At 44.6% G+C, this 13,496-nt stretch overlaps 1 protein-coding gene across 2 annotated transcripts; it reads right to left on the bottom strand.

Annotated features, from left to right (window-relative positions):
• Window positions 1–5,800: 5,800 nt before the first annotated feature.
• LOC309345387 (protein NKG7-like) lies at window positions 5,801–12,841 on the bottom strand. 2 transcript variants are annotated; one of them, XM_081868398.1, is made up of 5 exons: window positions 12,719–12,841; window positions 11,372–11,601; window positions 9,712–9,861; window positions 8,259–8,393; window positions 5,801–6,258 (listed from the first exon to the last, which is right to left on the bottom strand). In XM_081868398.1, the coding sequence occupies exons 1-5, from the start codon at window positions 12,727–12,729 to the stop codon at window positions 6,218–6,220; spliced, it is 567 nt and encodes a 188-aa protein (XP_081724524.1). In that variant the 5' UTR covers window positions 12,730–12,841; the 3' UTR covers window positions 5,801–6,217. The 2 variants fall into 2 exon arrangements, with proteins under 2 accessions (XP_081724524.1, XP_081724525.1); XM_081868399.1 differs by having other exon boundaries at window positions 11,372–11,598; window positions 12,719–12,807.
• Window positions 12,842–13,496: the final 655 nt, after the last annotated feature.

Genomic DNA, 13,496 nt, shown 5'->3' with positions numbered 1-13,496 from the left:
AAGGCTCTGAATGTGCCCAAGGCAGGGTCACAAACACAAGCCCAACCTTCAACATCATTGCATGTGTTGCATTTCCTGCTCCCTGCCAACCTGCCTGATTTCCAACTTGATGTGCTGTGAAGATTTTGCTCCAGTTGGTGGTCATGCATTACATATATGACATAATAATGAGAATGGCAAGCCTTGATAAAATGTGCCTTTATTTGGTATTCATAACATTTGTTTTGCATTCTCTGTGTATCAGGTTGGTTTTTGTTATAACGTCTAAGTTATTGTCTAGTCCAGTGTTTCCCAAATGTGGGTCTCCAGCTGTTTTTGGACTACAATTCCCATCATCCCTGACCACAGGCTCTGCTAGCTAGGGAGGATGGGAATTGTAGTCCAAAAGCAGCTGGAAGCCCAAGTTTGGATAACCGTGTAGAGGGTTCTACTTCACCGAATAACACGGTGAAGCTTGAGGTCTGGGGAGGGAGCATTAAACCTAAGAACATTGAGGGTGGGACTTGCGTGTCCTCCCTGTAGGCCTTCCCCACAGAGTTTTGGATGGAGATACCAAGTCCCAAGAGTAATTTAAAGAGTTGTTTTAGAAAGAGTAAGTTCTGTAGTTGTTAGTGGTCCCAACACCCACTGAGAAATTGAAGAATGGACAGCATATTAATGAACATTACTTGGAATGGGGGGAGCAAAAAAGAAAATGGTCAGAAAATGTTGCTGAAAACCCTCATTTGATACTGAATGAAATTCTGTTTGTAGTCCATATTACTAGACAAAGGAAGCCATGGACCAAGAGTCGAGTGCTGGAAGGTGGAAGGGAACAAGCACTTTAATTTCTTTCAGGAACCTAAATGCAAGTGGAGAAGAAAGGGTAGGGGTCCACTTGCTGAATTTTCCTGAGTGGGGTGGAATGTTTTGCAACTGTTTGAGGGAAGGAGGCGAGCTGAGGAAGGAATTTCTCAAAGAATTGCTCAGAATATTCTTTCTTGAGGATTTTATTTTTCAGCTCTATCCTAAAACCCTTCTCTGTCAACTGCCCTCTGGCTCAGTTCTGAAGAAACCCCTTCCCTGAAATTTAAAGAGAAATGCCGTTTCTCAACTGCTTGCTTCAAAGTGAGAATTTATTTGAAGATTGTGGTGGATCGGTGTTTAAAAGCACGAGCTGGAAAAGTAACACTTAATCCGTTACAGGACGCAGGAGCGTTCTGCCAAATGGGATTCGCCAATTTGCTCAGCATGTGAATTAGTGGATTCTTGTGGTGACTTGTTTGTTTTCTATACTGTCCTTAATCCGAGGATCACAGGGTGACTTACAATATAAAAACACAATAACAGATAGCATAGCAACAAATGGAAGAAAAAACCCCCAATAACCCCCCAACACACACACACACACACACACAGAGAGAGAGAGAGAGAGAGAGAGAGAGAGAGAGAGAGATTAAGAGGCCTGAGAGAAGAGGAATGTCTTTGCCTGGTGCCTAAAGATATGTAATGAAGGTGCCAGGCAGGCCCCCCTGGGGAGAGCATTCCACAAGCAGTGAAACACTGCAAAAAAGGTCCGTTCTCGTGTTGCTCCCCGCCAGACCTCACATGAAGGAGGCACATGAAGAAGGGCCTTAGATGGTGATTGCAGGGTCTGTCAGAATCGGACCCCGTCTCTCTCTCCCCCACCCCAATTTTTTTATTCCTTTTATAACACAAATAAAGAACACAAACAGAAAAATGAACAATACAAACAAATTCTTGCCAAATCCTTATTTTTCTAAACATTGTTAAGGGGGCTTCCCCAGGTCCCACCTATCTGATTTTCATTTTATTTCATCTTTAGCAGGTTACATATATCATAGTTTCTAACCATTTTTTTTTATCGCACTTAAGATAACTTCACATTTTATCGCTTACAAATATTATTTTAAAATACACTATCTTCTACTTCTAACCCTACAGCCGATATCCACTTCCAAAGCTATTCTAAGATTTAAATATTAACATTTTTTTTCAAATATTCCTTAAACTTCTTCCAGTCTTCTTCCACCGTCTCTTCTCTCTGGTCTCGGAGTCTCCCGGTCAGTTTGGCAAGTTCCATATAGTCCATCATCTTCATCTGCCATTCTTCGATAGTTGGTAAATCTTGTTTCTTCCAATTTTTCACTAGCAATACTCTCACAACTGTTGTGGCATACGGAAAAAAAGTAAGATCCTTTTGGGAGATTTCACCCCCAGAATCAGACCCTGTCTCTACTGGCATCTAGTAGCAGCAAGCAAAAGATGGCAGTCCCAGAAAAGAAAAAGTCTAGAATGGAAGCAAGTGAAAAATGGTTCCTAGGCCTGCGTTCCACTAGGTAAACTTCCTGGTTGCTTGTTTTAGTATGAATTGAAAACTACTGATAGGGAATAGACAAATGAGTCCTTTTCAGTTTCCTGACATTGCTCATTTTTCTGATCTCCCATTTAGCTCACCACATTCCCGTATCCCGTATTTATGCTTTCTTAAAGAATAGCCCTAACAAAAACTCATTTACATTTTAGTGTTTATGCCAATAAGCACATTTTTTCTAGGCAATTTTGCTTCATATACATATCCTTGCAAGCAGTTCCCGTTAATATAATGCCTTTTAATGTTATTTTCATGAATACTTGTCCTTTTATATACTGGATATGCTCAGTTTTAGACACCTTTTCAGGGCAGGGGAACTGCATCATGAAACTGAGAGAAGTGCAGATTTTGAAGGACAGCTTTCTTTCCAGACGTGCTAATTATAGAACTTAATATTAAAATGAGAATTGAAACAACTTCTTTCCCCCACCCACTAACTAGTGCGTTCAGTAGGTGACATTAGCCTTTAAGCTTTGGAGGTTTATTTTGTGCAACATGAGAAACCAGACACAAAAACCACACTTGGAGCCAAAAGGTTAACCTCACCCATAGGAGGGATTTTCGTTTTTTTCGCATTTTAAGCTACCCTTTGTCAGGGCCGTCTTTAGCAGATGAGGCACCAGGGTGCAAATATCCGCCCAACGCTCCCAAATTACCATGGATAGTGTTGGGGTGGCCGTAGCTGCGCACTGCCAGCCATGGGGGGGGGGGACAACACTCCCCCATGCCACTGCAGGAGAACAATCCCTGCAGAGGCTTGGGAGTGAAGTTGCGCCCCTCCCAAGCCTCCTCGGGAGGAGAGCAATCCTCACAGAGGCTTGGGAGGGAAGCTGCGCGCCCGCCAGCCTTACGGTTAGTGGGGCACACCTGGTGGGTGTGCAGGGAAAGGGGAGGCCGCCAGCAAAGCAGCAGAGCTCCCCCACTTGCTGGGGCGCCCCTGAGAGGCCAGCGCCCTGGCGCGACACACCACTAAGCCCTATGGGAAAGATGGCTCTGCCCTTTGTTCTGGAGTGTCTCCGATACCTAGAAGCAACAAGCAAAGAAAGGAAATGCAATGCAATGCGAGGAAAGGGCCAAACTGGAGGCAAGCCAATAAAAGTTTATTATTTCATAAAACTCATACACTGATTGATTGTAAAAACAAACAAACAAACAAACAAACAAACCTCAAAGCGGTTTACAAAAGTTAAAACAATAACGTGAAGGAAAAATTAACAACCCTGCTTTAAAACATACAAAATTTAAAATACTAAATCAGATTAAAATTACCTCAACTTTCTAAGCATCGGGGTAGGGTTGTCTAAACAGGAGTGATTTTCACAAGTGCCAGAATAGTGAAAGCACCTGCTTGATCTCAGTGGGCAGGGCAAAAAATACCAGTTACAGAGGCTTACAGAATATCTGAATTATTATTATTATTATTATTATTATTATTATTATTATTATTATTATTTTATTGTTAAACCCTGCCAATCTGGCTTGGTTTCACCAGCCACTCTGGGCGGCTTCCAGCAAATTATAAAAAATAATAATTTTATTATTATAAAAATAATAAATAATAATAAAATGTCAGACATTAAAAATTTCAGATGTTTTCTAAAAGTTGTACAGTAGTACCTCAGGTTAAGAACTTAATTCGTTCCAGAGGTCCGTTCTTAACCTGAAACGGTTCTTAACCTGAGGCGCACTTTCGCTAATGGGGCCTTCTGTTGCCGCTGCGCCGCAAGCATGCAATTTCCATTCTTATCCTGGGGCAAAGTTCTTAACCTGGAGCAACCACTTCCTGGTTAGCGGAGTCTGTAACCTGAGGTACCCCTGTATAATTCTTTATCTCCCCAATATCTGATGGGAGGACATTTCACAGGGAGGGCGCCACTGCCGAGAAGGCCATTCATTGTTAAGCCCAACTATGGTTTCTTTGCAATGTATCCCTGACAGTTAACTTAGGTTGCGGCTAGCCTTGCATTGCAATGCTTAGCATTAAGAGGTGGCATTTGCCCTACGTTTAAATTGACAAAGATGTTGCCTTCCAAGCATTCTGTGCTGGCCCATGACTTGCTGCTGTCTGAGGCTGAACAGCAAATGGTGGCCCTCCCCACATGGCACATGCAGGTCTCGCTATCTGAACACAATGCATTCTCAGGAAATCATTTGTTATGCGAGCGTTCACATAAGAAGTCAACGATTTCCACTGAGTCCTATGGGAAATTTTCCAATGCGGTCCCCATGGAATTTTGACCCCAAAATGACAAAAAACAACACCACCCCCACCCCCACCCCCCGAATGTTCTGAAACCTCACATAAGGAGCGAGGAAATGCTCCCTTTATTTGTCCACTCTCTCTAGCCCACCGCCCCCACCATGGTGTCTGGCAAAACAGCTGCCACAAACCAGCAACACATCAAAAAGTAAAGCTGGTTTAAGGCTGCTCATTTGTTTATTGTACTACATGCAGGTCCAGTTGTTTGGATATCTGAATCTGCGCTGTGTATAGTGAGATTAGGGTACTGATTATTCATGTTTGGATAAGTGAATTTTTTGCATAACAGGCACTTGGATAGCAGGACCTGCATGTAATATAAGGGGATTTTTGCCATTTGAAAGAAGAATACCAACCTTAGTCTTCCAAACTCTTATTTTCTGCACCTGGAGAACACCAGTCTTTTGAGAAGCTTGAAAACTGAGACAGCTTCTGGGGACCTTGACTATAGCTGTTTGCAGGGAGAAATCTGTTTATTTGGAGGCTGCTGTTGCCTCAGTATTGCCCCTGCCTGACACCTGGAAATATCAAAGGAAGTAATAGTGCTACATGTCAGAACTGTTGCTTCACGGGTAAGCTGCTTTGGTCGTCTTTCTTTCAGTGGTGCATTTCATCCTTTAGGGCAATGCATAAGGGGCACCGTGCCTCTTAACACCCAGTGATAGTGTGAAAGTGAGATTAAATCACAAGACAGCACAGGCACTAGCCAATAGACTCCCTCCATGGTCAGTGTTTTACCGGGTCCTTGCAGATTACCAAAACTTACTCCAGTACAGAAAACAGTGCAGTTGTACTGAATGCAGTGAGAACGTTTTTCATACCATCACTAAAGCTCCAAAAATGTTCACATTTCTTCAGTCCATCTTCTGTAGTGTAGACATGCCAAAAAGGAGGCAAACCAAATGAGGGGTGAAGCAATGCACTTTATTTATCATGTCAGGTTTTTTGGTTTTTGTTTATCTCGGTCATTCTCTATGGAGACGTGTTTCTCCTCCCTGCTTTCCCCCCCCCCCCATACAACCATCTTGCGAGGTAGTTCCGGCTGAGAGATGGTGACTGAACCCATGCCACCCAGCAGGCAAGCATCTGAACTTGGGTCTCCCCAGACAAAGTCCAACACTCTGTTTATATCGCATTATACTTGCAGGGGAAATCATCACAACGAGTTAGCACTGAAAATAGCCTTTTTAATCTCAAGAGTGGATAAGTCAAGGTCTAGTAAGATATGCAGGTCAACTATAGTTTGCACAAGCAGGTTTCCAGTTGAATTGTGGAGGCAAACCATCCTTAGAGTAAGCCACAGTTTGCCAAAGTGTTATGTCATGGCAAGCCATGGTTTGTTCATGGGAACTGGGGCAAACCGGAAGCCCACTGATGTAAGTCAAACCATGGTCCGGCCATTACATTTGCACTGAGACAAGCAAGGCACTTTCCATCATTGTGTCCTACACCATCGTGATACCCGGAATATGGCTATACTTAACCCAGAGAAATATCCCACGTCTGAGATTTCATGATAGGAGAGCAGCCATGCTCTTATTGGCAGTTCTTCTGGTCCCGGTGGCAGAGTTGGGCCTCCAGACTTAGTAGGTAGATGTTTTGTGACTCAATATTTGTAGTACAGCTAGGTGGAAGAAAACAGGAGGGGGGAGAGAGAGAGAGAGATTTTAGCTCCTAAAATATAAAACACCTCAGGTCCTGATAGGAATCCAATTCCTCATGCTTCTCTGGTCATCAGATCATTTGCCTCCTCAGCTAGTCTGCACAGCTCAAAACACCTACTTTCTGGTGCTTGTTTCTTAAAGTCCCCCCATTCCCCAGACATGCTGCAAAACAAATTATGCATTTCCTGGGCAATCAGCAGGTCCAGGAGAATTAAATTATCAACCTGAGTGGGAGCAAATTCTGGATTTCATCTCTTAATTTGGTGTTATGAGATCACATGGTGGGGGCTTTTCTGAGCTCACTCTCCCCACCCCCATTTTACCCTTGGAAAATTAGAATTTTCTCTTTTAGGATTATAGCTGAATTGCTGGGCTTTTTTGCTAGCTTTTGAAATACTGTTTCAGCTGCCCCTTTCTTTACTCCTTCCAGTATAAATATAGATATAACAATCTACATATTTGGCAATCCCAATTCCTCCTCACTGCAAAAACATGTAAGACTCAGATCCTCTCACCTGCTCTTGATTCCTCCATTCTCTACAGCGTGAGAAAGAAACTCAGAGTGTGAAACTCTGAGCAATGTCTGGCAAATGTACACACCCCATAAATAAATAAAAACTAACACGTGAAAGAAAGGAGTTTGTATAAGCCCATCGGTTCTCTGAGATCCCTGAGCTAGGGCCAGACTTAGTCAATTTTAAATTCAGTTCTCTACATTTCTGCAGCAATCTGAATTTTTCTTTTTTAAAGAAAACCTCATTAAAACCATCCAGCTTATTAGTGCAATTTTTCACAACTAAATAAATTGTTGTGCGCACTTTGGGCTAATGTACACAATTTTGCAAACACTTTCCCCCCAATACAGTGGTACCTTGGTTCTCAAACACCTTGGTACTCAAACACTGCAAACCCAGTGTTCTAGTTTGCAAACTTTTTTTGGGAAGTTGAACATGCTCCATTTTGAGTGTTACGCTGAGGTCTGTCTGGTTTTTGCTATTTATTTTGTGTTTTTGTTTTTGCGGCTCTTTTTTGTTTTGTTTTTGTGACTGTGTTTGAACCCAGTTCAGCTACTGATTGATTTTGTGACTGCAGTACATTGTTTATCGCTTTCATTTTATGAATCAATGGTCTTGTTAGATAGTAAAATTCATTAAATTGTTGTTTTAGGGGTTGTTTTTAAAAGTCTGGAACGGACCAATCTATTTTGCATTACTTTCTATGGGATAGTGCACCTTGGTTTTGGAACAGACCTCCAGAACGAATTAGGTTTGAGAACAAAGATACCACTGTAAAGTGAATTTTGTATGTTCCTTTGACTAATATAGTCGTTTTGATGCACCTGTTCCCTTAACATATGCATATATTTTTTTGCAAACATTGGTTGTAGAACTGCAACACAAAATTTTGAGAAGTGCGAATTTTGAAGGATGGCTGGGTTTCCATTCTCATATCGGTTTGGAAAGTGTGATATTGATAGTTTTGCCTTTAATGTGAACTGAATCAAATTTATCCCCTGTCCCAACTTGCAGGGAGGTTTTCTTTAAATTACAGTGGTACCTCAGGTTAAGTACATAATTCGTTCCGGAGGTCCGTACTTAACCTGAAACTGTTCTTAACCTGAAGCACAACTTTAGCTAATGGGGCCTCCTGCTGCTGCCATGCTGCTGGAGCACGATTTCTGTTCTCATCCTGAAACAAAGTTCTTAACCTGAAGCATTATTTCTGGGTTGGCGGAGTCTGTAACCTGAAGCGTATGTAACCCAAGATACCACTGTAAAAAAAGGGAGGGATTCATCCAAAAATGGTATTGTTCCCTTGCAGTCTGGACCAAAACCACCCAGATTGTCTACCATCTGATTCTCCTCCATTTCTAGGCCTTTCCCCCTCTCATAATTAAGAAGTGACAAGGCTAAGGCCACACCTGCAGATGTTTGGAGCCCATGTGCAAAGCTCGACTCACCTGTAATGAGGTGCATAGGAACGGAAGCCCAGCCCAAGCCATAGGACGAACCGAATGCGAGTGAATAATTGGTGTAAGGTTGCGAGTGCCTCTGCACGTATGTAAATATCGCCATACCAATCAAGATTAAGAGAGCTGGGGGCAAAAAAAAGGAGATTTTAAAAATGAGAATATATAAATTAAAAACAAAACAACATAATTGCATAGGAAGAAAATAATATAAAACACTAACATACCAAAAAAAACAACCCAACCTCAACACACATACCCAATAGTCACAGCTCACAGTCCATCAAAGGCCTGGAAATAAAGGTAAGAATTTACCTGAAGAAGATTCTGGCTAGGGGTGTATAAATAAAACAACAACAACAACAACAACAACAACAACAACAACAACAACAACTTATGCCCCGCCCATCGGCTGGGCCTCCCCAGCCACTCTGGGCAGTTTCCAACAGAATATTAAAAACACAATAAAACATCAAACATTGAAAAGTTCCCTAAACAGGGCTGCCTTCAGATGTTTTCTAAAAGTCAGGTAGTTGTTTATTTCCTTGACATCTGATGGGAGGGCATTCCACAGGGCGCCACTACCAAGAAGGCCCTCTGCCTGGTGTAGCCAGAACTGGCACACACCAGGGCAAGCTGGGGATGGGGAAGGTGAGGTTGGTGCAGGAAGCACTCCTGGGGTGACAGAGGATGACGAAGAGATGGAGGGCAGTGCACAGGAACCGGAACAACAGAACCCAACACCAGTGCCAGAGAGGACCCTGCCTCCACAAACATGGCAGGCTCTGAGGCATAGGGAGCAGCGAGTGGGGCATTCCAGAGGGCTGAGGCAGGCAAGGGCTCACAGCCCAGCTCCCTAGCTGGCCAGGTGGGGCTCGCTAGCTCTGGGAGGAGGTGGGCGATTCCTCAGCTGGCGTAGGCTTGGAACAGGTGAGGATCCCATGCATTGCCAAACCCAAATGCCGCAGTCAGCATGCAAGGTATAAAATGGCAGAGGAGCTGAGGTGCTGTGTCTGCTCAGCTGTCCATTGTTGATGGACCACAGCTTGGGTGCTCCAGGATCTCTGTGGGACTGCGCTTCGGTTTGGACTATGGACCTGTGAGGACTGAGGATTTGATATATTTGCTACCAGGTAGGCCAGGGTTTCAGGACAGGAGTCTTCACTCTTGGGTCCCCAGGCATTGTTGGCCTACAAGTCCTGTCCTACCCAGGCAGCTTTGTCAATGGTCAACGAAGGTGGGAGTTGTTGTCTTCTAGGGACTCAAGGTTGAAGAATCCTGACTAGCTAGCAGCAGCTCTTTGGGATTCCCAGGAAAGGAGTCTTCTTTCTCAACTGTACTGGAGATGGTGGGTATTGAACCTGGGAGCTTCTGTATTCAAAGCAAGTGCTCTATCACTGAGCCACATGGGCCCTTCTGGGATAAGAACCCACATTGGGGTTACCTGAAACGAGGCTGAAGGTGACGGCAGCTCTCAGCAGGGATATGTTGAACAGCAGGTCACGTTCAAACGAGATGCAGACGCACAACAGAGAAAAGAAGCTGCAGAAACATGCAATCACCAGGAAGGCTCGGGTGAAGTGGATATGTATGGCTGTGGTTTAGAAAAGGAAGCGTTAGGAAGGGCAAGGATTCTGGGTAGAGTGACTGGTGGCCGCCGACAAAGTAGTGCCACCGAAATCAGTGCACCTGAGTTAGTCATGTCCATGAATTTTAGTGGGTCTACTCTGAGTAGGCTAGTGGTCGACGCAACCCATTCTTGCTCCCGGCTTAACGAAGAAGAGTTTGGATTTGGATTTGATATCCTGCCTTTCACTCCCCTTCAGGAGTCTCAAAGCGCCTAACATTCTCCTTTCCCTTCCTCCCCCACAACAAACACTCTGTGAGGTGAGTGGGGCTGAGAGACTTCAAAGAAGTGTGACTGGCCCAAGGTCACCCAGCAGCTGCATGTGGAGGAGCGGAGATGTGAACCCGGTTCCCCAGATTACGAGACTACCACTCTTAACCACTACACCACACTGGCTCTCAAGAAGAAAGTTAACGTAAGAATTTCAGAGGAGTCTTGTTGGAACAAACCAATGGCCTATCTAGTCCAGCATCCTCTTTGCCACAGTCCCTATGGGCACTGGGCACTAGCGGAGGAAGGGGGTGCAGTGGATACGATCTGCCCCGGGTGTCATCCCTTAGGGGGGTGACATCACCACCCCTCCCCCCGGGACGCTCACCCTGCCCCCACGAGTGGCTAGTGTTAGGATTCTTTTCCCGTGCTGCAGTCATGGGATTGTTTTTATCACATGACTGTGTGTGTTTTCATTCCACATTGTGGGAAGTCATGGAGACAGGATGTTTGTATTACTGTGTTTCCATGATGTAGGACGTTTGTCCTTTGTTCTTTCTCTTTGCTATCTGATGCTGAAGAGGAAGGAGCTGATTTACAATGCTTGAGGGTCTTCAATCAACTGGAAAATCCATTTCTATGTCGTATGGTTTATGTCTTACACTATTTCAAAATATCTTCATAACCCTCTGCCTCTTTTAATGTGTGAAATATGGGCATCTTTAAGACTCTTTTTTTGCATTCTACTCCCCATTGCTGCAGCTAGGGGTACTAGACCTCTAGGGTTGAGTTGGAGTCTTCAGGTTTGCCTTCCTTCCTCCAAGTGGCAGGTGGAGAGCACAACTCACAACTTCTGGAGAACCAGAGCAGCGCACGGAAACACCGTTTACCTTCCCGCCAGAGCGGTACCTATTTATCTACTTGCACTTTGACATGCTTTCGAACTGCTAGGTTGGCAGGAGCAGGGACCGAGCAACAGGAGCTCACCCCATTGTGGGGATTCGAACCGCCGACCTTCTGATCGGCAAGTCCTAGGCTCTGTGGTTTAACCCACAGCGCCACCCACATCCCACCTGAGCTATCATACATGCCATTTCTTGTCTATTATTGTATTGTACTGTTTATATATAGCAGAATCTGGAGGCCTGTACATTGAGTGGAAACGCCACTGTCTGTTCCTAACTTAAAGGCAGGTCCTGATACTTGGAAACCCAGTTTTGACATGCTTGCATTTTATAGAAAGATACAGAAGTGGAAAAGACCTTACCGAGTAGATTGAACCAATACATGGTGCAATCTGGACCTACGCAGATAGTCCAGAGGCCACTGTGAACCAGGCCTTTTTTGGTACTTTGCAGTACCCAGTAGGGAGTACTCAGGGAAATAAACTCCAACAGCAAGCTTCCAGCAGAGCAGATGGCGCTGCTGATCCGCAGTGGTTCCATCAAGAGATCGAGGCGTGCTAGCACTCTTAAGGACATCGTGGAAGTGGGCCTGCTGCGTGGAGGACAGGAGAGGAAACATTACCATCAGGGACGTAGAAAGGTGCAGTCGGACAAGGTAGATAAGGAACGACGGATACATTTCTGGGTGAGTTTGAGTAGATCAGTAGGGATTTCCCTTTCCCAACACAGCAAGGACTATAGAACTCCACACACACACCTTGCAAATTAGGTTGCTAAAAAAAGAACTCTTGGGGGAAAACCAGGGACTCAGCTACATTAGTCAGAAAACAGAGATCTCACTGTGTTATAAACATGCAACACCAGATGACGCCGGAGAGAACAAAACGTTTCTACAGTTGGTACCTTGGTTCTCAAATGCCTTGGTACTCAAACAGCTTGGAAACCAAACACTGCAAACCCAGAAGTATGTGTTCTGGTTTGCGAACTTTTTCCGGAAGCCGAATGTGCTCCATTTTGAGTGCCACACTTCCATTTTGAGTGTTACGCTGAGGTCTGTCTGTTTTCGCTATTTATTTTGCATTTTTGCTGTTCTTTTTGTTTTGTTTTTGTGACGGTGGAACCCAGTTCAGCTACTAATGGATTGATTGTGTGACTGCAGTACATTGTGTATTGCTTTCATTTTATGGATCAATGGTCTTGTTAGATAGTAAAATTCGTGTTAAATTGCTGTTTTAGGGGTTGTTTCTATGGGAAAGCACGCCTTGGTTTTGGAACACTTTGGTTTTGGAGCGGACTTTCGGAACAGATTAAGTTTGAGAACCAAAGGTACCACTGTGTAGCGTTTCTATAGGCTGTTTTTCTTTTGTTATAATGATTTATTTTTTCAGTTATTTATAGCAATTCCCCTCCCCACCCCCCCTGTGTGTAGATTAGGCATCCCCAAACTCGGCCCTCCAGATGTTTTGGGACTACGACTCCCATCATCCCTAGCTAACAGGACCAGTGGTCAGGGATGATGGGAATTGTAGTTCCAAAACATCTGGAGGACTGTGTTTGGGGGTGCCTGGTGTAGATCCACCCCAGGACCTCTGACTTTGCTCTTGTCTTTCAATTTCCTCATGCCTTTTGAATGAAATTGGGCAACACTTGTTGGGGGCACAAGATCTCACCCGTATGGCACCCTCTGCGCAATAGGATCTCAGCCTCACCTTTGTGCCATTTTTCGCTGTCCTTTGTGATGAGGATGAGATGGAGAAACATCTACTTCTTCTGAAATTCATCTGGTTGCCTAGGTGACTCGGGTGCTCCAGACGCTTCCAATCCATGTGAATTCTGACCAATCAGATTCTTGGGGTTTTCCATCCTCAAAGATTCTAGCCAATCGGTTCCATATTGTCCAGCAACAGGAAAGCTTGTTGTTGTTGTTTTGTAATTTTGTGGAGAAAACCTTACATCTTTCCATGCAATTTTGCATCCTTACATGAAGCAGAATCCAGCCTAATTCATGGTGCTACTAAAATAGGGACAACATTATAAGTTTCACCTGGCTTTTGTTTTAATCCATGGGTAATTGATTTCCAAGGGACGCGGGTGGCGCTGTGGGTAAAACCTCAGTGCCTAGGACTTGCTGATCGTAAGGTCGGTGGTTCGAATCCCTGTGGCGGGGTGAGCTCCCATTGTTCGGTCCCAGCTCCTGCCCACCTAGCAGTTCGAAAGCACCCCTAAGTGCAAGTAGATAAATAGGTACCGCTTTATAGCGGGAAGGTAAACGGCGTTTCCGTGTGCAGCACGGGTGCTGGCTCACCAGTGCAGCTTCGTCACGCTGGCCACGTGACCCGGAAGTGTCCTCGGACAGTGCCGGCTCCCGGCCTCTTGAGTGAGATGAGCGCACAACCCTAGAGTTGGTCACAACTGGCCCGTACGGGCAGGGGTACCTTTACCTTTTAATTGATTTCCAGGTTCCAACTTATCCAGGTGGGCACTTAG

Source organism: Podarcis erhardii, assembly GCF_964252035.2.
Source record: "Podarcis erhardii genome assembly, chromosome: 7".
NCBI classification, from domain to species: Eukaryota; Metazoa; Chordata; class Lepidosauria; order Squamata; family Lacertidae; genus Podarcis; species Podarcis erhardii.
Note: the sequence above shows the minus strand (reverse complement) of the source record. Positions and strands in the feature narration are given on the sequence as shown.